Source organism: Oreochromis aureus, linkage group 8 (assembly GCF_013358895.1).
Source record: "Oreochromis aureus strain Israel breed Guangdong linkage group 8, ZZ_aureus, whole genome shotgun sequence".
Classification (NCBI taxonomy): domain Eukaryota; kingdom Metazoa; phylum Chordata; class Actinopteri; order Cichliformes; family Cichlidae; genus Oreochromis; species Oreochromis aureus.
The window spans coordinates 5,095,596-5,121,353 of NC_052949.1; the positions used below are offsets into that span (position 1 = coordinate 5,095,596).

General features: G+C 40.3%; 1 protein-coding gene across 1 annotated transcript; it reads left to right on the forward strand.

Moving 5' to 3' along the window:
• LOC116321245 (inhibitor of nuclear factor kappa-B kinase subunit alpha-like) lies at positions 1 to 25,758 on the forward strand. Its single transcript, XM_031741038.2, has 22 exons — positions 1 to 354; positions 777 to 896; positions 1,055 to 1,149; positions 3,604 to 3,721; positions 4,323 to 4,392; positions 4,480 to 4,568; positions 5,207 to 5,296; positions 7,605 to 7,729; positions 7,959 to 8,066; positions 8,269 to 8,404; positions 10,215 to 10,409; positions 11,238 to 11,340; positions 11,451 to 11,574; positions 13,233 to 13,384; positions 13,478 to 13,539; positions 13,986 to 14,095; positions 17,411 to 17,460; positions 17,575 to 17,680; positions 18,429 to 18,576; positions 19,107 to 19,243; positions 21,000 to 21,099; positions 22,773 to 25,758. Exons 2-22 carry the CDS (start codon positions 792 to 794, stop codon positions 22,836 to 22,838), a joined length of 2,289 nt encoding a protein of 762 aa, XP_031596898.1. The 5' UTR covers positions 1 to 354; positions 777 to 791; the 3' UTR covers positions 22,839 to 25,758.

Below are 25,758 nucleotides of genomic sequence, written 5' to 3' on the forward strand. Positions count from 1 at the left end.
CGGGAAGATGCTGGACAGGGGGAGCTGCATAGCAGACTCTGGGGCAGTATAAATATGTAATTTGTTTAACTATGAATCAACAAAACCCTATTGGACCCCAGAATAAAAACACACGACTTAAAATAAACACAAAAATGCCGCTTTTAAACAGTCTTGACAATGTTTTGAACGCAGTGGGCGTTGTGTTTTTTGAACGCACCCTCGTTTCATTTTCAAGAGACACAGCCGGGCTTTCTGGTGACGTTTATGTGGGGAAGTCCAGTGTCGCGGTGCTGCGTTGACCTGAAAACAAGACACACTCCAGTTACACCTTTCTACTGCACACGGCTCATGACACTTCCATAGAGACCACAGGTAAGTGTCAAAAAGCGCCGAGAAGCCTTCATTTTCTAACGCAAGGAAGCTAATAACCGGCTCCGTCTATTTCCTAGTAGGGCTACCGTTGGCTGGCTGGCTAAGCTGTTAGCTAGCTGCTTGTTTGTTGTCAAATATGAAAAACAAATGTGTATCTTGTTGTCTGGTATATTGAGTTGGGTATGTCTTGTCTATGAGTAGGCAGACCACTTGTGTCACACTGCCACAAAACGTCAGTGGTAGCATTTTTCCTGCTATATCATCGAGCTGACATTAGCCTAGCAGCCGTTCAGTATGTAGCCCTGCCCCTGTGTTTGATAGGTTTATGTGATAATCCAAACAGCGCAGTCACTTAATAAACTGAAAGGGTCTGCTGTGTTTCTGTCGCGTGACTCAAATATAATTCCCACACTCCGGTACAGGCTGCGTTAACAACAATGGAGAGACCTCCCTTCAGGCAGAACCAGGACTTCGGAGACTGGGAACTGAAAGAGAGGCTGGGCATGGGAGGCTTTGCCCATGTTTACCTCTACCAGCATATGGTGAGTGTCCAGTTAGGAGAGCTCCTGACCCTATACGTAACTTAGGAAAGGAGGATATGGGTGTTGGAAATTGAAATGGCCTGTTTTGAAGTACTCACCACCTGCTTTTGCTTGTCTGTATTTGTATAATAATGGGATGTCTGCTGTCTGTTTTGCAGCAAACACATGAAAAACTGGCTATAAAAATGTGTCGCCTGGAGCTTACACCAAGGAATAAAGACAGATGGAGCAGGGAGATCCAGATCATGAAAAAGTTTGTATTTATTTTTTGTTATTTTCCTTCCTTAGTGGCTTTTATTTAAATGTGTCACATCTGTATGTAACGCTTCTTAGTGTCACAAAAGTGACAAAGAGGTGCCATTTGAATCAAGTTCAGCTTTCTTGTTACCTGACTTGACAAAACCTGAAACCCCAGTCAGAGATAATAAAGATCGCTGGCTACTAAAGTCAGATGTTGTTAGATGAGTGTGGGATAAAGATCTAAAAAAGAATACTAAAAATAAAGTGGCAAAAGGCATCACTGGTTGTGCAAATGGGACAAGAGAGAAGTTAATATACTTTACCCCAGTTGTGGATAAATGGCACCACTCCCAAGAGGCCAAGGGAATAAACCCTGGCAGAAAATGGGGTCTTGGCCCTCCTGCATCCTGGTGTATCTCCAGTTGTTCTGACTATGTCCTACACTGGATCCAGGTGGGCTCATCCGAGACAGTGAGGCGCTCACATCCTTACTTGATTCCAAATCACATGCAAATCATGACTACCAAGCCTGATCTGTGAAGTGTCTGCAAGAGCCTTTCTATACGCACATAGAAGACTTTTTGACCCTCATTGTAGCTGATGGATAAAAAACATATTTATTTTTATCACTCTGTAGATGCTGACTTTTATTTCTAATGTGCACTTTAGCTCTTGGAAGGTTAAAAAAACATTATTGCATACTGAGGGTGTTCATGACTGTCACGGCTGTTGTGGAAATCACTTTCTTTTGTATCAACATTAAAGTAAAATAGACTAATCTGTGTTCTTGAATTGTAAAACAGACAAGCAGATGAGTATAAAGCATAAAAACATATTTATGCATATCCTGCATCATCAAATAAATACATGCTATCTTTTCAGTGGTGTCAATAAAGTACAGCTCAGCAAGTCGCATACTAATACTCTTAAATTAATCTGTATCACACCCATCATATTGAAAATTGGAAAATCTGTGAAAATGTGGTACTGTAAGCTAATTTTTAAACCGAAACTCAAGGGTATATGTTCAGCTTATAACCATAGTGAGCATTATTACCATGGTGATCTAACCAGGTAAAAAGAGAGCCAGCTTTGCGACAGTGAACACAACACACCTTGCTAACCTATTGGACTCATTTTTTAGTCTGGCCTCCAGATCAGGTTATGCTCAAAGGTTTGGTTTATTATTCACTTTAAGCACCACATTTTGTCTGATTCATGTAATTGCAGTACGCTCCAAGTGTGATACAGATTCTCTGCTGGGGATTACCTTTTGGATATGAAACCTGCTAAGCTGGTTTTCGTTAACACTGCAGGATGAAGGTGTGCAGTATTTACAGCAGCTCAAGCTGTGCATCAAAGGAATTTAAATGTATTGTGTTGTTGATGTAGCCTGATCCTCATTTGCTTCCAAGTCTGTTTTACACTGAAGGAATTACAGCTAACAAAGCAAAAGACAGGATTAGAATGGAGTACATCAAAGGGACAGCTCAGGTTGAGCAGTTTGAAGACAAAGTTAGAGAGGTGAGGCTGAGATGGATTGGACATGTGCAGAGGAGGGATAGTGGATATATTGGAAGAAAGGATGGTGAAGGTGGAGCTGCCAGGCAGGAGGAAAAGAGCAAGACCACAGAGGAGTTTATGGATGTATTGAAGGAAGACGTGCAGACGGTTGGTGTGAGAGGAAAAAGATGAAAGGGATAGTTTTAGATAGAGACAGATGATCCGCTGTGTCGATCCCTAATGGGAGCAGCCGAAAGAAGAAGAGTGCAGATTGAAAAATTAATAAGTCTGCTTTTAGGATATTTATTACCAAGAATATTAAATCATTAGAGATGTCTGCTTTGATCTGGCAACACACAAAAGTGATTCAACCCTCATCTGACATCTCCCTGGTGATAATGTTAATATTAGTCTAACTAATCTGTAGCTAGCCACAAGGTAGTGCATCATTATTTATGTATGTGTTTGTTTGTTTGTTTAGATCCATCAGAACATACTCTGTCATCCTCTGTTTCACAGATACCTGGACGTTAAGCTTTAATCTAAACCTGGGAGAAAAGCCCCACTGATCATTTTACTGGAGCTGAAAGTATTTAGACTGTTTTCTAACTCTCAGTGAACTCACTGTGTGATTGATTTTGGGAGCTGAAGGAAGTTTTACACGAGGAAATGGTGAATGACGTTAGACTTAACAAGCAGACAGCATGCCACAATGTGTGAACAGATAAAATGAAGTGTGTACTGGTGCTTTCTTTCCTTGTTCCTTGTTGTGGGCCTTCTGAGAATTCTGGCTTTATACAGTGTGATCTTCTTCACAGTTATTGGTAGTTATTAATCAATTTGTGTATCCCACAGGCTTGCAGATGCAATAAAGAGTTGCACTGTTATGCAGACACTGGATGACTGTGCAGAAGTCTGTCTGGATGTCTTTAAAAAGTAATGTGGTTCCATCTCTTTCACTCAGGTTAAATCATATCAATATCGTGACAGCCCAGGAGGTCCCAGAGGAAGTGGAGCCCATAGCCTTAAATGATCTTCCACTGCTGGCCATGGAGTACTGCTCCAGAGGAGACCTGAGGAAGGTAGGCGGGGTTCATTCAGATGGGATTGATATTATTTGGAGAGTTTAGAAATCAGAAAGAATATGCAGCAGACTTTGCCTGAGAGCTGTAATATTTTCTGTCCAGTGATAGTTTTGTGGGCTGTCATGGTGACAATGAACAAGCTTTTAATAGGAAATTCAGCGTGCTTTCTGTGGCTCCAGTGTGACGAAATGTGAATAAATTCAGACTAAAAATAAGGATCAGAAGACTTTATCAGTATGTGGATTAAAGTCACTGACCAGGGTCATATTTCACTAGCCCCACCCACAACTCAAAATGTCATTAAAAAATATTTAAAGATAATGAAGGCAGCAGATTAATGAGAAGCAGTGAGCAAGACCAGAGCCTGGCACCTATGAAAGAGGATGATAAACAGGTGTGTGAGGCAGGTAGTGTTTGGAGTGTGGTCCTGCTCCTGAAATATAGAGACCACTACACACAGTGAGCAGTATATAGAAGGTAAGATATGGAGTGATAGTGTGAAGTCAGCCTTCTTAATTTCAGGAAATTTCTCACCCTTTGGTCACATGTTCTAAAAAATACCGCAGCTCTGATAGGATTTCTTTCTCCTGATTTACAGGTGCTGAGCAAACCTGAAAACTGCTGCGGTCTGAAAGAAAGTGAAGTGCTTTCATTACTTAATGATGTTGGTATGTGCATTATTCGGCTTTTTCATTCAGACATTTCTTCTTTTAACATGTGTCATTGGCTTTGATTAACTCTGACTTCTGCTCCAGGATCCGGTATCCAGTATCTCCATGAAAACAAGATCATACACAGAGATCTTAAACCGGAAAACATTGTGCTACAAGACATCAATGGGAAGGTAAACCAGCTACTCTTCCCTTTTTTTTGTCTGATCTGGTTGACTACTTCTGTTTTCGGCTGCTCCCTTTAAGAGTCCCCACAGAAGATCTGCCTCCGTATCATCTCTAGCATCTTCTCCTGCCACACCAACCCTCTACATGTCCTCCTTAACCACATCCATGAATCTTCTCTGAGGTCTTCCTCTTTTCCTCTTGCCTGGCAGCTCCATCTTCAGGATCCTTTATCCAGTATATCTAGTATCCCTTGTCAGCCTTGCCTCTCAAACTCTGAGCTGTCCTCTGATGTACTCATTTCTAATCCTGTCTATCCTGGTCGCCCTTAACATCTTCGCCTCGCCCTCCTGTCTTTTTGTCAGTGTCACAGTCTTGAAACATCACAGCAGGTCTCACTACCATCTTGTAAACAAACCCTCCCTGACACTCGTCTCCACCCACTCCACCCTGCCTGCACTCTCTTCTTCACCTCTCTTATGCACTGTGTGTTTTTCTTGGATGGTTGACCCCAGGTATTTAAACTCTACCTTCACTATCTTTGCTCCTTGCATGTCCACCTTTAGACCTGTCTCCCTCTCATTCACAGCCCACTGTTTGACTGCTCGCCTTAAATAATCTTTTTTTTTTTTTTTTAATTCTGCAGTTGGTTCACAAGATTATCGACTTGGGCTATGCTAAAGACCTGGACCAGGGGAGTCTGTGCACTTCATTCGTTGGCACACTTCAGTACCTGGTAAATACTTACAGCAAGCATTTATTTATCCTCAGATAGTGGATGTTATGTGCTATGTGTTATAATAATTATAGATTTTAATTCCTTGACTTTACTTTCTGCCTTTTACAGAAATGATTGAACAGGGTCATTCTGAAAAATCAATCTGTGGCTCCCACCTAGGGGTGGGCGATATAAACGATATACGATAGAAACGATATAGATTTGACCAACGATAGAGATTTTGACTATATCGCGATAGCGCATGTTGATGATGTCATCAAGCTGCGCCTGTTTTGGTAGAAAGTATCACAGCGGCTACAACCATTATCATCAGTAAATTATGTTCTCCTGACTGAAGTTTGGCCCGTGTATAGCATCCTGCTATGCAATTGCATTTGTCCCTGACTACCAGAATCCCTCACGTTAACTTTTATCGAGTGGAAAAAAAGTTGACGTTCATCCTCCAGCTTCACTGTGCTAGTGTTATGCTAACATAGCTGTGTCGCTAGCAATCACGTAGCACAACATTATATACCAGGTAGTCCAACTTCGGTAACCCTGCAAACGCCACTGCTGTTTAGTGTTTCTGTCTTCACTTATGTTGGAAGTGGTAGCAGAGCTGTACGTTTTAATTAGTTTCAAAAATCTCAGTCAGAACATGGTATGAAATGTTTAGGTGTAAACTAGCGAGCTAACTTCCTGTTAACTTCTAACTCCGTTAAATTTAATAAATTCTGTTTTCATGGATGCCTGGATGTTAAACTTAATTGTTACACCCAATAAAGCAGCAACGCTGATGATTTAATTAAAGATGAAAGAATTTAGACTGTTTTTAACTCTCAGTATTCGTTTGACTTTGGGACCTGAAGAGGACGGAGTTTTGGACCCAGATTACTCCTCACTATGGCAGCCGTAATGCTCTGACAATCCATCAAGCAGTCCATCAGCAGGCTTACCAAAGTTGTACTAAAACATTTTTTAACAGATTTCTACACGCCAAAATCGGTTCAAGGTCAGTGAGCACAACCAGAATTCATACATAAGGCACACTCTCGATTTTTGAGAAAATTAAAGGATTTTAAGTGTGCCTTATAGTGTGGAAAATACGTTATACAGAAGAAAAGAATATATCGTGATATATATCGTTATCGCACATGCTTCAAATTATATCGCGATATGAATTTTAGGCCATATCGCCCAGCCCTACTCCCACCTCACCTCTTTATAGTCAGCTTGATTTCTATAATAACGTCAGTATATTGATCTCGAGACACTAGCTCTATAATTTAGGCCCTTTGATTTGCTGAAAGGATTGTGAAAAACCTTTTTAGGACCAAAAGTTTTTTAATAAATTAAAAACGTGAACACCCGTATTGTTTTTCCAGCTCATAGCCACGGGCTACATTCAGGAGTGTTAAGTAATTGAATAGGACTATATCAGAAAATTATCTTGCCTTAGAAGACGAGCCTGGTATCACAATGTGAGTGAGAAAGCAGACCTGTCATATGATGTAACTTGTTGACCAACCACATGGTGATATAACCCTTAAGAATTACATTTTCTCCGGTTAACTATCAGAAAACATAACAAACATCCAGGGTAGCAATGCTCGCCTCTCATCTGTGTCATAAACATCGAATTGGTGCAGTTTTCTTACAGAAATTATGATATATCTCATAATACCAATGCTCAAAGGTGGCTATGAAACAAATATTGTGTTGAAGAAAAACAATATTGTTGTATTTAGATTGTGACACTCGGATCAGATGTTAACCTGATGTTGTGGCAGTTTCTTTATTTTATTTTTATTTTATTTTTAAAGCTTGTTTTTTCCATCTCTGAAAATGATGTCATGAAGGCTCAAAAAATAAAAACTAATAAAAATGGTAACATTTCAACCCACCCCTACGTACAAAGTCAGCCTATAACTGTCTTTATATGTATACGTATTAAAAAAAAAAAAAAAAAAAAAAAAATATTGAGGGTGTAAATATAAAAGATACACTTTGGATGGCTTCATTAAATACATAAAAATGACTGTATTAATATAAAAAAAAAAATTAGCCAATTTGCAGGTTCTGTAAAAGTGTTCCCTGGGCTCCACTACAGTTTACCTGGATGAGTGGGTGACCCACGGCTGCTGCAGGGCTGTGGGTCCACCATTGAGATCATTTCCTGTGTGTCATTCCTGTCCGCACTTTTCCTACTTTCCTGTCTACTCTTTACTGTCACATAAAGGATGGAAATGCCAAATAAGTCTTTAAAAGAGATCACTTGGTGTTTTATGAAAAGATGAAACACTGTTGTTTTTTTTCCTCTCTCCAGGCACCTGAGCTCTTTGAGAATAAACCGTACACTGTGACTGTGGACTATTGGAGCTTCGGAACAATGATCTTTGAGTGCAGTTGTGGTTTCCGTCCATTCCTACACAACCTGCAACCTGTGCAGTGGTGAGTTGATCCTAGTCTGTGTCACTAATGTATGAACTACTGGAAATTAGATGAGTCAGATGTCTGAGTAGAGTATGGAGGAGCCCAGCTCTGTTCTCACGTCAGATTTTATTTTACATCACATATTTGTGCTTTAATTCGACTGAGGTACATTGAGAACGGTGTCTTCTAAGTCCTTCTAGTACTTTGTATTGAATTTGATATTGATCCTTTCTGATCTTGTCTTCAGGGCCAGCAAAGTGAGGAATAAAGGTCCAAAAGACATCATGGCAGTAGAAGAACTAAACGGAGAAGTCAGGTTCTCCACACATCTCCCCTATCCCAACAATCTCAGCAGGTCAGCTGAAATCATTTTAACTGAAACATTTACTTATTTTATTGAGGTGTTTGTCTCCTGTGAGGATAAATTAGTTTCTTCATGGTGTTGTTCTATAGTAATTAATATGGAACGCAAAATAGCCCAGAGCATGTGAACTGTGGTTGTTGCTAATTACCCTCCCTGAAGACCTGTTTTAAATGTTTTAACCGGTGTTGTACAGGACGCTGTTGGAGCCGATGGAGGCGCTGCTTCAGCTGATGTTAAAGTGGGATCCAGTGCACAGAGGAGGCCAAGTGAACCATGAAACCAAGAAACCCCTCTGCTTTGAACTCCTTGATCAGATACTGAGCATGAAGGTGAGGCACTGGAAGAGCTGGTTTTCATCAGGGCTCTTCAGTCAGTAATTTAGTAATTCAGTCAGTGCTCTAGAATTTTTCAGTGTTTTACTTTTCTCATCTTAAAATTGAAAAGACAAGAAATACAAAAGCTGCCACCGAAGCTTTCACTAATTTTAGGCTTTTTACTGCTAATCTCACTGAAACGACGGTAGTGTTTGTATGTTTGGTGGGCCGCTCTGAAAGAAACTTTACATGATTATTGTCACTCATACAGGAATTATTGTCATCTATTTTTCTTTTTAAGATTTATTATAAATCTAAATTCTTTTGATTGTTATGCTCTCTGTTTCCATTTGTTCCACACGTCACATTCAACATGGGTCACCTGTACGTAACTTAACGGTCACCACCCACACGGCAGGTTTTTGCAGTTTACACAAACACAGGTAGAATCCAAAGTGACATGTTAAGGAGGCCTAAACACGCTAAGAGATACGCAGCGTTTTTAAAAAAAAAATCTGTCACATTTTTTTCTGTTTTGCTAGTATCAAAAATATTTTTTAAACTAAACAAGATTGATTATTGGTGATGTTGCAAATGCAGCAAAAACATATTATAGTTATAAAAGTATTAGTCACGTTCAAAGGTTAATTAGTAATTCGAATATGTGTTATAGGTCTGTACAGATTTGTGGTGATAAATGTTGATAGTAAAGGTTGTAAACTTGTGATGTAAGTATTTAGACCCATACTTGAGGACTCGGGTCGTCTTGGGATTAACTCTGTGCCCACCTTTTTTTAAGGGAGTTTGGTTTGGAAACTGCTTTGAGCTGGTGTCTTGTTAGAAATATTGAAATAGAAACCTTAATTGTTTTTTGTTTTTTTTGTTTTTTTTTTAAGCCAATGGGGAAATGTTTGTTTTGTTTTTGTTTTTCTGAGCTCAGGATTACCCATATTTTTATATACCCATCCTTTGCTTTGTCCTACTTAGTGTCTAAATTCCTCTAATAGGGAAAAACCTGATGCTACCATCCTGTTTGACTTAGGGACAGTATTGATGAGGTGATACAGAGTCTGTACAGTGTCCTTCACACACATCATTATAAACTGGGCAGATAGGTAAACCAGACCAGAGGATTTCACTTGTTCTGGTTTCCTTCTCGCTACTCTATTATAAATGCCTGATTAGTGAAGGGCTGCTTCTTCACAAAGGAGCTCCAGGCCTCATTCACAGTGACCACTGCGTTCTTGTTCAGTTTGCTTTTGCAACAAAATCTCAAATGTTTGGTTTCAGTGCTGTGGAGATTTTATATTCTTCCCCATATCTGACACAATCCTGTAATCCCACCTCATTTAAAAGCATCTTCTCTGTGCCATAAGAGAGGCCAATAGACTCAGTGGAGTAATGTTGTCAAAACACAAGCACACACATGTATTTTACTGTTTGTGTAGCAATTCTCCAAATCCATGTTTTGGTTTCTTTTGTCTTCTTGTGGGAAAGAAGTGTAAGTGTGTGGGGATGAGTGAGGGTTCTTAATAAGAATTCTTGTATTTCCAGTTTATGCTACACATTAGAGCTTTCACCAAACATAACATTTAACAACCTCTTTATAAAAATGAACTGGCTGGCCTCGGCTGTCAGCGCCCCTCCCCATCTGCCAGTTTTTAGTAATAAATTAATTCCAGCTCTGTGGTGAGGCAGCAGTTAATCAATATTAAGAATGATTAGATTCTTGTAGCCCTCTGCTGGTCCATGTATTGCCACATACTGCAGAAAATGATAGATCACTAAGTAGTTTAGTTTATACTGACGGGTTTTCTGTTTTCAGGTGGTCCACATCCTGAACATGACCACAGCGCAGGTCCACTCCTTCCAGCTGACTCCAGACGAGAGTCTCCACAGTCTGCAGAAGCGCATCGAAGCTGAGACCAAGATTGAGGTGGTGAACCAGGAGCTGCTCCAGGAGACGGGAGTGTCGCTGGACCCCAGGAAGCCCGCCGCACAGTGTGTCCTGGATGGAGTGGTGCGTTGATTTAACCACTGTTTAGATGAATGAAAGGATTTTAAATCTTAAATCACACATAATAATGTACAATGACTTATTTTTAAAATACTCATACATAACAGCTTTGAGTTTTTCAATGAATTAAAAAATCATCATATTTATCTTGTGATCCAAGGAGCTAAAGGTGCAGCTTATTGGCAATGCTCCTCACTGATTGGTGTCCCTCACCATGCTGTCTTTATATTTTCTGATACATCCATTGCATATTGGCCTGATCCTGTCTCTTCTACATCGGGTGTTAGTGACAAAGGGCTGTGTTGTCCATCTGTTCACTTAATTTTATATAGCTGTGTTTTATCTGTGCACACACAGCAGTGCCAGTGGTAGAGGGTCGATACCGGTAAACTGAAGGTATTTTAGGCCTGTGACACCAGTGGCTTTGCCAACGGTGTCACAGCAACGTGAATATATAAATATCACATGATGTAGTCTTGAATCACTGTGGGGTTTGCTAATGTTTTGTTTACATCAATATATGACACCCATAAGTGTCTGCTTCAGTGCCTGTAAACAGCCGTAAATCAGTTCGATCTGTCACAAATCACAGGGCTGAAAATCTTGTTTGTTTGTTTTACCCATACACTACTCTGTTCTGTTACCTGTCTAAAAAAGGGAAAAAATGACCTGTGCGCTATGTTTTGCGTAGCATATACAACATCAATCTACATCTATCAATATCATGACTCATTTCCCTCTAACTGCATCTATGCTGAGAGACTTGAAATCACTCTCTTGAGTTGTAAAAAGACTAATTGGGATCTTTGTAATGGTTTTCCTCCTGTGTAGAGAGGGTGGGACAGCTACATTGTCTACCTGTTTGATAAGAGCATCACCAAGTACACCGGCCCCTTCAGTGCCAGACGTCTCCCTGAGAAAGTCAACACCATTGGTGAGTTCATATGAAGTGACTCCAGTTTCTGAAATGAAAAGGACTGTTACATGACAGCGTTGGCTCTCTTCTGCTCTCTATAAAAACTTTCATGGTTTTTATTTTCCCAGTGCAAGATGCCAAGACGCAGCTGCCTTTGGTGGTGATGAAGAAGGTGTGGGGTGAAGCTGTGAGCTACATCTGTGGCCTGAAAGACGACTACAGCAGACTTTTCCAGGGGCAGAGAGCTGCCATGTGAGTCACATAACAATCATGTGTGATGTGCTTTAGCCCAGATCATGGTTTACAATGTGAATCCATGACAGGATTAAGAAATAACATCAGCTTTATGCGTCTGTGCTATTTAAATATTAAACGGTGTAAGTTGAGCTTTTTCATTAAGAGTGTTTTATGTCACATCCCAGCAGCGTACAACCAGATGTTGTTGTTTTGGTGAAGAATAGTTATTGTCAAACACAGAAATAAAACGACCGATATTAGTTTCATATCAAGTTAATAATATTAGTTTTTCTTTTCTAAGGAGGAGATGATACTCAGTGTTTCCTACGGATGAAAAGACACCATGCTTCATTGCTTTACTATCCCACGTGCCAGCATCAGTAGCTCTGTTTATATTAGACTTTAATTTTAGTTCATCATTTTAAACAATTATGTTCAGCACCAGCCAGAACGAAGAACTGAAAGTGGTAAAAGGCTACTGTGGGTGAACGTGTAAATGGACCATTAATGGTTGCATCCAGATTCCTTTTACTCTACCATAATCCACTTCTGTTCATGCTTTGTGAGGTATTGGTTGACTTTTGGTTCCTTGTTTCTCTCAATGTGGCTACAATGTTGGTTTTTCAATGCACTTGAGCCTACTGCCGTTTGGGCCACATGTTGCTCCCGTCTGCCAGTGGTTGCCCTTGAAACATGGGCTGTACGGTCAAAATTATGGTTTGAACTTCACCTCAACCTCCTCTTTGCTTTTTATGAGTTTAAAAAAAAAAATTAAATTCAAATTATGGAGTCCCAACAAATCTCCTATAAAAAGATATTTTTGTGGACTAAATTATGAAATAATCCTGATTAATAATCAGGATTAATCAAAAATAATCCAGATTATGATTTCTGCTCTTATCCAGCAGCCCACTTACACAGGCTTTAGATACCTGCATTATTTTCTGAGTGTGGATAAAGTGTAGAAATGGAGCAGGAAAGATTAGCTTCCTGGTGACTCATGTGTACAAAGGCCTACTGTTATTAGGCTGACGACATTGTTTTGAAATGTGACACACCAACATTTATGAAAGAAAGTGATAAGGCCCTGGGCCCAGAGTTTCAGTAGGGTGGATCACTTAAAACGGGTTCAAAACTGAAACTGGTTCTCAATTCTGTTTATGCTATTTAAATCATTTCTCTTTGTTACGGTCATGACTTCTGCTTAGTAGCTAGGAATCCCAGTGTCTCCTTATTTATCTGCAAGTTTTTGTAAACAAAAAAAAAACCATTTAATGGTTTTAGTTATTGCATTTGTTGGTCCAGGTTGTATTATTTGTACCTCGAAGCCTTAAAGTTGAGCCCTGAAGAAACCCATCTAAACATTTTCTGTAAACTTTATTCCAACATTTAACTGTTGGTTGAATATTTAGCGCAATGATTTAGTTTTGAGCTGAATATAGTTGTAGTGTAGTACACGCCCTTCAGCTCTGCTTATTTTCCAGTGTAATTCTTCCAGAGCGCAGGCCTAGTTTGAATTCAACTTTCTGCTGTGTTGCTTCTCACACTCTGGTCCTTGTGACTGTTATCCCTCTGGAAGCTTTAGCTGTTGCTGGAATGTCAGTCTGTCTTCTTTAGTCCTCCGCCTTCCTCTTCAAGCTTTCTGACTTTACCATCTCCCCTTTCCCCTCAAGGTTGAGCCTCCTCCGCTACAACACCAACCTGACCAGGTGTAAAAACAGCATGTTCGGCTTCTCGCAGCAGCTCAAAGCTAAGCTGGATTTCTTCAAGAGTAGCATCCAATATGACTTGGAAAAATACAGCGATCAGATGCACTATGGCATATGTGAGTGTTTGCTGGCAGCTGTTTGCTCTTTGTTTCAGTAAACATGTTTTTTGAGGTGCTCGGTGAGCTCACATTTGTCTGATTTGTCCAAAGCCTCAGAAAAGATGCTGAAAGCCTGGCAGGAGAACGAAGAAAGAGCTGCAGCTTTTGCTCAGGTAACTCATCTTTTAAAAATAAGATACAGACTGGTAGTTGCTAACCAGCTAGTCCAGGCCCTTTCATGTTTTTTGTTTTTTCCTACTGGTTTACTCCAGTGGGTTTACCAGGTTGCTCTCATCTTGGACTGCAGCTGGTGAGAGTAGTTCTTCTTCTGGTTTCAAGATCACTTCTTAGGTGATCACCTGGCCTACTGTGAGGGCTGCAGACCAGAACAAGGACTAGCTTCGCCTACTCCAGTCCAAGACAGTGGAGTTGATGTTCATCTGCAGGATCACAGTCACTGAGGAGGCTCAGTTCAAAGCACTTTGCTAATGAAAACATTTGCCTGAATAAATGTATTAAATTCAATTTAATAAAGCACACGTGTAGGAATCACTGTGATGTTTACCAGTGCAAAGGCTTCCTATAGCAGCCTTTGGTTGATCCATTGTTTGTCCTGCAGGTGGCAGAGGTGAGCCATTTGGATGATGAGATCATGGCTCTGCACTCTGAGATAGTAGAACTACAGAGGAGCCCATATGCCCGACGCCAAGGAGACAAGATGGAGCAGCTGTGAGTATTAAAAGGGTTTAACCTGAGATCATTTAATCTGTAGACATTTATCAAGAGCCATCTAAATCCCACATTTCCCCTAATTTAAAAGACATAAATAACAGTCACTTGTTGGCCTTTGATTCTTTTTGGTTGGTTTACATAATGGAGTCTGCAGATGATTTTGACACTATTTGGTTGTCTGTAGACTGATGCAACAGATTTCCCTGCTTCACCTGAGAAAATGACCGGACGGTGCCAAAAACAATTATACATCATGAATACATTTACGTGCACACTAAATATTTCAAATATGACACATGCTTTGACTGTATACTGATGTACTTTGAATGTTTGCAACAACTGTAAACAGTCCACTCAGTCACCAGTTTGTAAGGATGGTTGTGTGGTGTGTATAAATGTCATGATGGAGAATTTTTCCAGGTTTCCAGCTCTGTTTGGACGAACAAACAAATGGATAACATTGAGGGGAGAAAAAACCTTCCCTCATGACTAAGAGGTTGAGATCGCAACAAATAAATGTGGGACAAAGAGGACAATTGTGTGAAAGAATATGGGACATATTACTAATGCTGAAAGGCATCTAACACGTGAAGGACAAATATGTTTTATTTCAGTGTGATGCTTCCAATTACCTTACCACAGTTATCATAAAGGAAACTGACATCTATATTTAATTATACAGAAATCTTCATATTTGTATGTGTTCTCCTTTTTAACCCAGTAACTTTTTTAATGTGTTTACTCAGATTTTTTTGTCTCTAAAAATCCTCCATCAACTGACACGTTTGTTTCTGAGCTTATAACTGACGACATAACTGACAAAAAAGGAGGAAAAAAACAAAAACTCTGCATACGTTCATTACCTTTATCTAGTTAGTGGAAGTTTCCCGGTCTTTGTCATTGCGGCAACTGTTTCCTTTTATTAGTTTTATTTAGTTTTAGGAAGTTTTGGTCATTCCACAGAAGTTTGTGTAAAGCTTGTGACTTTATACTAGCTTGGAATTTCCTCATAAGCAGCAAAAGACGGTGACATGTTAATCTGCACGAGCCGCATGATGTCAGTATTTCCTAACGGCAATGTATTAAAAGTCAGACTCCTTACAGGCAAATTTGTACATCTCCGTTAAATCTGTACTGTAGGTACTTTGTAACCATACACCATTCTGAAGTCCTGTGCTATAACTTACACTGTAACAATATGTTGTAACCATATGTTGCATCTCTAAAGAGAGAAAATGCACAGCTACATGCAGAGATGCTAATGGATCACCTTACAAAGACTGTAGCGATTCAAAGCAGTATAAATTAAAGTTTTGACTTGAGATGTCTGTCTAAGTTCTCAGTCATCACTGTGGTAATCTAAGGACTTCTTTCATTTCTTCTTTAAATAAATCCAGTCGCTTTTCTTTCCAAGCTCCTTAGACTTTAGAGTTTCAGAGCCGGTCATAGTTTGCAGCTTTATCTAAGTAAAAAGGCTGTGCTGCTCCACAATCTACACCAAAGTCCAGTTAAAGAAAACACTAATAAACTTGGACTGTGGAGGAAAAGCATGCAGGCACAGGGAAAATGTGCAAACGCCACTTAAAAAGGCAAGAAGCTGAAGAATGAGAAGCTGACCAGGAAGTTTGAGTCACGAACCTTATTGCTGTGAGGCAACTTTAGACCACTAACCACGCCACCATGATGCTGGCAGATTTTTGTCAGTGAAAAAGTTCATTTACTTTGAGATCTTGAGAACACACGCAGAGAAAAGGTCCAGCAAACAGTTCGATGTTGACTGACCATCAGCTGGCGGACGTTTCTCTACGGTTGGAAAAATGGCTCCAAAATAAAAGCTTTGCTGATGCCAAGACGCTAAGCTTGTCACATCAAAATTTATAAAGATGAGGTCGGGGGCAGAGAGGCAGTGTTTAAAATTGGCTTAAAAGGTTTTATTTATACTAAAAATAAACAAATAAATTAAAACATGTTAACCCGGAGGTAACGTCATCATTTCAGCCATGTTCAGCCAAACATAAAGTGAAATTTATGCAGGACTACAAAGTCTGTACCAAAGTTAATGAGAATACATGCCAGGTGATGTGAATGGAGGCAAATCCCCATCCACAACTCAAATATCCACTTCATGCTGTGTCATCAAAGCCTGCCAGCTCAGAATCTCTCACAGAGTGGACTCTCCTGACTCACTGGGAATAAGCATGAAGTCCTAGGATTTCATTTATTTTCCTCCAGGCCCTCATTTTCTTTTCCTTCTGTACATGAGTGTAAAAGTGTCTGTAGATTCTCCGGACGCCATTGCTGATAATAAACGGAGGCCAAGCTTGTTGGCTCCGTTTGTGGACAGACGTCTTATTCGACTTTATTTGTAGATAGAATCAGGGAAAAGGAAAGAGGAGATTGGTTTGGAGAAAAGTGAGTGAAATTATTGCGTTTTGTGGTAACTGCTGAAAATATGTGACTGTAACTTGATTCCAGCCGTTGGTTGTACTCCTCCTTGTTCTCCTGTCGACTGTGGGAAGGAAATATTTGTGTGTTTTGAACACATTTGGTCTGAACGCACGTTAGGAAGTACCAGATGCAGTAACGAGCCCCAGCTGAACTCTAACTGGGGTCATTGCAGTTATGTGCAGCTGTGCACGGTGAAAGCTTAAAGTGCCCCTTCTTTAAAAAATGCGTTTTGACCGGGTTAGGCTTGGCTCTGTGGGAAAGTTTCTGATCCTGGTGTCGACTGTTGACAGTAGAGACATAATGATGGGCTCGGTGCTCTTCCTCTTTTTAGTAACATAGCTGCTAAAGACTCTGTTCACCATAGCCTCTCTCCTCCTTCAGTAAATGACACAGCAGAAACCCCCCATTTAGGCCAGACCTTCTTAACATATCACCAAGTTAATGAAGAAACATAATCGCAGTGACAATAAGGGATGTGACTGAAGTTTCATACAGATTAATGAGGTGCTGAAGTGCTGGTGTAACCTCCCCTAGATGTATCTCGCTTCAGTCCACAGGGACAAGACTTTGCTCTACGTTTCAGTCGATCAAACTAGTTTGCTCTTGGGTAAAAGTTTACTTCTTTTTCTTTTGTAAATCCTGTGAATTGCTGTCACGTCATGCACTGGATTGAAAGCGTGCCACTTTAAATTACAAACCGTCCTCGGTGCTGCTGTGAAAGTTCTCACCAGTGCCTGTTTTCAACACATATGGAGAGGATACCAGTGGTGTTTCTAAACATGCAGCTTCAGACAGTAATCTGATTATGAGCTTAGCTTCAGAATTCAAAGAACATTTTAATGTGATGAAATAATTTCTTTGCAGGGAAGAAAAGGCAATCGAGCTGTACAGGCAACTGAAAATGAAATGCAAAGGTAAGAAACATGTTATTTCATTTAATGGATTATTTAAAACTCTGAAATCAGAAGAGAAGTGAATCCATTCTTTAAACTGAGGTGTTTTGAACTTTTTTTTTTCTCTTTGGTTAGTACCTGACTCTGATGTGAGCTGCGACAGCTCTGAGATGGTGAAGGCCATCATCCAGACAGTCCAGAACCAAGACAAGGTCCTCAAAGATCTGTTCACACACCTCAGGTAAGAGTCCACCCATGCTCGACAGTTTGATTTCACCCAGAGTTTTACACCTCTGATTACTGTTAATTATCCGTGGTCTCATACACTTTTCTTTTTACTTAAGTGTCACAGTACTAGTAATGCATATTTATATTTCCACACAAAGTACTTTTTTTCCTCTCTCAAGGAACTTATATGTTCTCTCAGGGCAGGTTAATGCTGAATCCACAGGTACAGAAAGATGTTTCCACTCTCGTCTCCATCCACATGAAAATGCAAATAACAGTATCAAGTGCCGCCAAAGCAAAAGGTGACACTATAACCCAAATTCATAGATTAATGTTGACCAGTCAGAAGCCTGCAAACAACACCAACAGTGCACACCTTTGTTATTGCAAGAAAAGTCTTCATGTTCCTCGTCCACAAGTAAGCACAGAAATGGAGTTCAGTAATGTGAAATAATGTTTATGTGTAGATGAAAATCCTGTTTATGTGAGGACATGGCCTAGATTAACCCGCTGATTTATAAAGACGTGACGGCTCTTAAACACATAAAACTTCTGCTGGTGTTTAGGAAAGTTTAAGCTGCAGACTTTGAATTTTCAGTTACTCCCGCCCTGCTGAGGAGGAAACTTTTGGAGCATAAATTACTCCAGAAGTGGAATTCATCCCCGGTGTGGGGTCTACACTGAGTCTGTCTAAAGGGTCATAGTGACTGTGGAAAACATCATTTATGTTGTATTTTCCCTGATTTGTCTCACCCCAACAGTAAAATCCTGATCAGCAAACAGAAGATCATTGACTTGTTTCCCCGAATTGACAAAACTCTGGAGAGCATCAAGGACGCTGACAACACCGTGATGCAGATGCAGATCAAGAGACAGAGGGAGTTCTGGCACTTACTCAAGATCGCTTGCGTGAGTAAATCTACATCAGTCATTAGGAGACCGGTCTACTTTTTCCAAGTTTGTGACTTTATTTATCTTTGAAATGTAGTGTGGGGCATGATGCAAAGAAGTGGGGGAAGTTGTGTAACTGCTAGACTAAAACTATTTATGTACAACTAAGAATAAAATGTCATCAGCTTTTCTCTGATTCTACAGAATATCAGAAGTTTTGTCTGATCAGCATCCAGCTCAGATAAATTTAGTTTACTGGTGTATAAGAAAAGAAAAAAGGAAGTCTTCCAATTGCTGGAGCTGGATCTTGGTAATATCCTGGAATAGGTTAAGTTCACTTATTCATTTTCTGATTCCCTTTTCTGCAGCTGTCAGACCCAGTGGTGGTGATCTTTGTTGTTGTTTCTGTGATCTCCTCAGACTCAGCTGCTATAAAGTAACAAGCACAGAGTGAGCGGTAGGGTGTGCCGCCTGCATTCCTGCTGTAGGAGAGGGGCGGCGTGTTTTTTACTGCTGCCTGTACCGGTGTGTTTCTGTCTCTCCTTCAGGCTCAGAACTCGTCACGGAGCTCGATAGCAGCCAGTCCCGAGTCGTCCAACCTGCTGCAGGTTTCTCAGTGGTCCCAGTCGGCACAGCCAGTCAGCTCCCCACACCCCCTCACCTCCCTACCAGGGCCAAATGACAGGTAACGTCCACTCAGCCGTGTAGGGACTGGGGTCAGCTCTACAAGTGAGATGTTCACACTCCTTTAACATAGAATTCAGCAGAAGCACCTTCAGCATTGATAACAGCTGGTAGTTTGTTTCACTTGGTGCCAAATTACTAAGGAAGTGTCGACACGGTGAGGTACCTGTTTGTGAATGTGGATGCGTATGTGTGAATAAAAAACAGCTTAGTAATTTCCTGTTCATATACAGGAAATCTCATATCAAACAAAAGACTTCACAGACATCGTCCTCTCTCGATAAATGGTCATGATTTGACTCACTCAGCCAAATTGTTCAGTGGTCTGACGGGCTGATTGTTGAGCCACAGCTGGACTCGGTCGGTCTCAAACTGAGAAGAGAACGATACAAACAGCTTTGTTCCAGTAGCTATTAATCATATCTTTCATTTCCTACATGATGTTGGTATATTTTCCTCATTATGTCTCATATTGTTGTCTGATTTTTATTTTTTTATTTTTTTATTTTTTAACTGCATTTGAGGATGGATGACTCACTAAGTGCAGATCAAATCTGCCCATGGGTACAGCTAAAGTAACCTGAAGCTGACCAGCTGTGGTGCTGGAGCTCGAATCAATGCAGTCGATCAGATCGACATGTCCAAAGTGTGAATCCTTCCTAACTGGTGCATCAACTCTTTGTTGATGTACCAGAGAGACTGAAGCTTTATTCAGTCTCTGTTACCAGTTGCTGACTGGTTGGGGTCATGGTTGTTTCAGGTCTTTAAGTTTATGAACTGTTTATTGGATCATCTTGGCACTTATTTGGCCACACCAGGCCATTTTGAAGCATTGAAAAAGCTCTAAAAACGCAACACCCTGCTCAACCCTAAAGTTTGTGACTAGCTGTGCAATGCAACAGAAGATTCCCAGAAATTAAGACACCACAGGCAATCCTTGTTGCTGTCATAAGTTTGTCACAGTTCCAGGAATGACTCATGTGTCATGAAATCCCTCCATCCTTTTTTTTCCTTCTGCTTTTAAGAAGTTTGGGCTTGTTGGCAGCTGACTAAGCATGTATTCCTGCCAGAGGTCCTTTTCCCCAGCAACATTTTCCAACTCCACCTGGGGGGATCCTGAGTTATTCCTAGGTCTACCTTTATTAGACGTTCAACCCTGAGGTCTCCACCCAGCTGGCTTTTCCCCGAAAATCTTCAAAGAAAGATGAGGAGTGATTCAAATCACCCACATGACTCAAAAAACAGAGCTGCAGCACCTGCCAGACCTGGGAGGAGAGCTCACCAGCAGGGAGCTGTACAAGCTGGACTCCAGGCAAAAACTGGACTTTGTTTTTAGGACCTGGAATATATATTAATGCACAATAATTCATTCATAACAGTTTTATTTCTGTGAAGCATTAAAAAAGACGCATGCCTGAGGAAGATCTGTGAATTGGAGCATTGCATTTGGAAAAATGCTTTTCAGAATGCTCATAGTTGGTACTTTTTTTTTTTTTTTCATTTTTCTAAATATTATTTCAGCCTGTTCTGTTCATTACTCTTCCAGCCTTTGTGTTAGCTAGGCTGTTAGTATAATAATAACTGTGCACATGACTGAAGCGTGAACATACTGCCATATATATAGTTTGTAGGTCAGTGCTTTGTGTTTTCCCCGTGGGCGTTCTTCTTTCTGTTGCAAGATAGTAAACACATTGTGCATATGAAGGAGGCGTCATGTGACTGAATTGTGTCTTACAAGCTGTGTGCATTTCTTTCAGTGATGCTGCCCCACGACTCCTGCAGGAGAACCAGAAGTACCTCAGTCAGCTGACCAGCCTGATGCAGGAAGCTGCTGACGAACAGGCCAAAAGCATAGTGGTGAGTTTGCTGCTTTAAGGCTTGTTTGTTATTGCAGCGGGCTGCATTTAAATCGGCCGTAAAGTCTTAATTTATTTTTATTTTCCCTTTGGGAAACTAGCCGCACTAGGCGTCTCCTATCTGCATCTGTGAAGGACCTGAGGCCTGTCAGCTTGTCTTTAATCTCGTTTAAGAGGACAGGACAGGACCTCGCTGTTCTTTTTTTGTCTTATCATGAAGGAAGGAATTTTTATTTTATTTTTTTAAGCTTGCAGATGTGATAAGAAAACAGAATCACACAGTGTGTTCAGTTTCCTGTATATTATATAGTAATATTTATTAGAGTGATTGATAAAAATTATACATTTAGAATTATATTTTTATCAGCTTGTCATCATCTTTAATAACTAACACTTTATAATAATCACCACTTAAAAACAAATCATAGTTAAATTGATAGTTATTTAAACATTAGGGATGCTGTTAATCATATTTATTCATGTCTTCATTATTTAGTTATATATTGAGTTATCCTAGCTGATAATCAATTGACGGCTGTTCTCATTACCAAACACTGCTGTTCATTCAAACCCATAATGCTTGATTTATACTCTTAAATTTGACATTTGACTCCCAGAAATTTGATCAATACTTTATTAACATACAAAAGTCACTTTTGTTCCACGTTCATCATAAACAGCTCAGTTTGAGTAGATCATGCCCACCAGGTGTTTTTCCATTCTTCACAGGTCTTCACGTCACACCAGGAGCATTTGGAAGCAGGGGTTTTTTATTTTGAAATTCTCTCTGTAGTTTCTCTATGCATCTTGACAGATCTGAGGTTATTTTCAGTGATGCAGTACAGAACGCTGCTTCTGAAACGCACCGCAGTGCATCAGGTGGAAGCCGGTCATGGTCATGAAAGCGTGCAGTGAACCGTTAACGGGGGTCACTCTAAACAGCGCTCTGTACAAAGTACTGCAAGTTATGCTTCAGGTTTCCTTTAGCATCAGTTCCATGAAACACATGTAGCGTTTATAGTCAGACTGGTCTCACGCCTAACCGTGGGAACGCACGGGCGCCGCTGGGTCACATTTCAGCTCTGACGCAGGCGCTGAAACTGATCCTGCCAATTTTAACTAATGTGCTGCCGCGTGTTTCAGAAACACTCCAGTGGCAGCTTCTCAACAGAAGTTCAATAGAGCAGGTCAGACAAAGAAAAGCTTTTCAAAATAAAAGACCTCACTCTAAAATGCTCCAGGTGTGATCTGAAGCCCTGCGACAAATGGGACAGAGCACAGCCCACATGGTGCATCTCTCTTTAAAGTTGCAACTTCCATCTTATGTTAGCAGTGATTTTTTTTTACCATTTATAGTAAAGTTTTATTCAAGACTGACTTTACAATAACCATCTACAAAATGTTAGACCATTAATTGTTGACAAATATTAGATTTTTAATTATAATAATATTTAACTGTGAACTAAGGTGGGTCAGCTATCAGTTTACATTTTATTAATGATGATTATTATGAAGCGTTACCAAAAACTTTAGATAAGAAGCCCTCTGTAAAACGAGACTTCTGCAACACATCCAAAACTTATTAAAAACTCAGAAATTAAGATATATTTGCACTTCAGCACATTACATATTCTTGGTTGTCTTTTACTAACGCTTCCATTTCCATCTTTCAAGGACCAAGACTGGAGCTGGACCAAATACGAAACTTTAACAACAAAACTAAAAAAGCGAAATTCGTAAAGTCCGCCCTCCACCCCCCGCCTGAGTAACACTAAGGACTGTGAGCTGATAACGCGGCTGAGCGGCGTCTAACAGTACAGTAGTACAGTTGTACATGGACTCGGGATTTTCTCGTGGAAACGACTTTCCTGCTCATCTTTAAAGAAAAAAAAAAGCTGAGTTCACACATGCTCAGCGGCGTGCGTCTCCTCCCATCGTCTCACATGGTGGAAAGTTTGATTATTGAGCTTGTTTTTTAAGACAAACAATGAAGCTGTCTCTCTCTCTCTCTCTCTCTCTCTCTCTCTCTCTCTCTCTCCTTTTCTTTATGCTGCACAATATTCATCACACTTTGGTTTTTACTATCACTGCAAAAATCGAGCAAACTATAGCACCACATTTGAGGGCTTGAGATGGGTCAGTCAGGTGGGAGAGCGTTCGACGGGAACTTGTTTGAGCCCGTGGCATAAAAGGGAAACGCAGGAAGGTGTCGGGGGTCGCTGGAAGGCGGGTGTGGGGAGGAAATAAGAATCAAGCAAAGAGCACTTTGATACTCCCATGTGTCCTCTCTGTGAAGAGGTGAAACGTTCCCAGCTGCCAAAAATGTCGCAGAATTTAAAGCGAGCAGAAACTGTCAGCGTCGGTTTGATTGATTTACTAGAAACGTTTGAGGGCGCGTGTTGAATTCTCTGTATGTACGTTTTTAAAATACAATTGTTACAGGCAGAAAACCCATGGCTGGCCATTATGTTGATATGTGTATACTGTATGTGTGTCTTTTTAACCGTCATGGATGTAAGGCAGGGTTTTCTCGTCTCGTTCGAGTGCAAATAATGTACGCTAAATTCATAGTCGTGCAGAGCTGAAACGATTAGTCCGTAGTTTCCATAGAAATCTGAGTAATTCTGTAATCAATTCTGCATCAAGACGAGCAGGTGGTGGGACTCGTGCTCAGACTGTGCCGTAAAACCACTGCAGAAGAAGAGGATGGGGTTAAGAGACCAGAGCACCGCAGGGCGGAGGCAGATTTAATGGGACGGTGAAAGATGGCGAAGCTTGCTTTGTGCTGCACACATGAGCTGCTCCAGAGGAAGTTCTTTTCAGATTAAAATGTAAATCTAAAAGTGCCATGTTTCCCAAGAGCAATTTATGCATATGAGTAAAGTTGGCATGGTAACCTTTGCGCTTTTAGTTGCTGTTGCAGAAAATAAATTGCATATTCTTGGTGATTAAAAATAACAGGATTTACATTTGGCAGTGACAGTGAACACGTTTAATTTTCTGCAAATGCCTCGTGATGCCCGTCTGAGAGTTTAGGTTTTCTCAAGTCGGCGACCACAAAGAAAGTCTCTGTTGATCTTGATCTCTGCAGTGAAAGCTCAGTTAATAAAAACATGAAAAATCTTTTTCACTGCAGATCTGATATCTTTGTCTCCTTATCAAGGCTGAAAACAAATATTTCATGCAAATCACGATTTATTGGGTAATTCTGATCATCTTCTTTTCATCTTATTTTTATGGATGTGAAAGATCTGAAAGTCTGAAACGTTGTTGGTGTATTTTTGACAGATTAAAGTCAAATTAAATGTGGAATGTTTCTGATCTCTCTGAGATGATAACGTATCTTTTTCTTTATCAAATACGGCCAAAAAGAAAACCATCTCAAATGTCTGTGCCGTTTTTGAACATTTTTATATTCAGACTTTTCGTTGAGAGAAATTTAAAGGATTCTCAACTTTTTCTGAAATCAGAGAGAAATGAGTGATAGTCAGTGATAACAAATGTGCCATCCGCCGGAGTCTGCCATTCAAAAAATGAGGAAATGTAAAACAAATGAGTAATCTTACCCTCTTATTCGGCTCAGGCTTGCAGGGAGTGAGTGTGGGAATCATTTCCTCTATTTTTAAATAATTGCATGTGTAAAGCTCAAGCCTTCACTGAGTCACACGGCACACCTCAACACGTTTATCAGTTGCAAGAAAACAGGATCCAGGTTCAATTTTATTTCATTAGCCGTCGGCTCAGTGGGATAGTCTGATGCTCTGCGTCCCACCACTCGGACGCACTCCGCAGTTTGAAAACCAAAAGGTAAAACTGGTGTAAAAAGATCCAGAGCTGCTCTTACTGTCATTCGTTCCTGTAGGAGGTCACGACTGAAGTTACTGACAGTGAGAAAATTACATTTGTAGCCTTTCAATGATAACAAGTGTATCATCTCCTGGAGTCTGTCATTCAAGAAATGAGCAAATAAAAACAAATCGGATGCATTTAGTTTGTTTCGATTGTCTGCAAGTGTCAAACTTGGCTCCAGCTCGAGTTTTCCCCTCATTAATGATCAATCTGTCAAAAATTCGGTTTTTTGTCCTTATTATTGTTTTAAAAGCCCAGAATTGATTCATCAATGGTTGAGAGTAAAGCAGTGATTATTATAATGTTACACAGTATATTGATGGTGCTGAAGATACGCTTCCTGTTTCTCCGGTTTCTCAGATCTCAGTAACAGGAAGCCGAGAACGTCTAGGGTTAATTTGCTTGAAAAACAAATAAAGACTAGCCGGCTAATCGTTTCAGCTCTCACCACAAACACGAGTCGTTTCTCTCTGACATCCCATAATGACAGGAATGCAACAGCGTTGGTGCGACACGGTCTGGTTTCCTCTAATCTGAGCGATCGAACCCGTGAGCGATGGGTCGAATGTGCTGTACGGTCGTGTTTCTTTGGGCCAGAGAGAGAAATGAGCTTTCTTGTATTTATGAAGTTAAAGTGCAATGGCTAAAATAATATTTTTCTTCTTTTTGTTTTGTATTTAAAAATAACTCCGTTTGTTTTCTTTCCATTTAAGTTTTGTTTCCGTCTGCTGGTTTATGTTCACTTTTTAGAAATTTAATTGTATGAAGATCAAATGTTTACCTGGAAATAAAATAAATCACTTTGGCACGA

Excerpts from the sequence above, each read along its gene's own strand:
- LOC116321245 (XM_031741038.2), top strand. The coding sequence starts at position 792 with ATGGAGAGACCTCCCTTCAGGCAGAACCAGGACTTCGGAGACTGGGAA. Across the intron at positions 13,540-13,985 it reads GAGCTGCAGCTTTTGCTCAG|GTGGCAGAGGTGAGCCATTT; the intron begins GTAACTCATCTT and ends TTTGTCCTGCAG. Across the intron at positions 18,577-19,106 it reads ACTTACTCAAGATCGCTTGC|GCTCAGAACTCGTCACGGAG; the intron begins GTGAGTAAATCT and ends TCTCTCCTTCAG.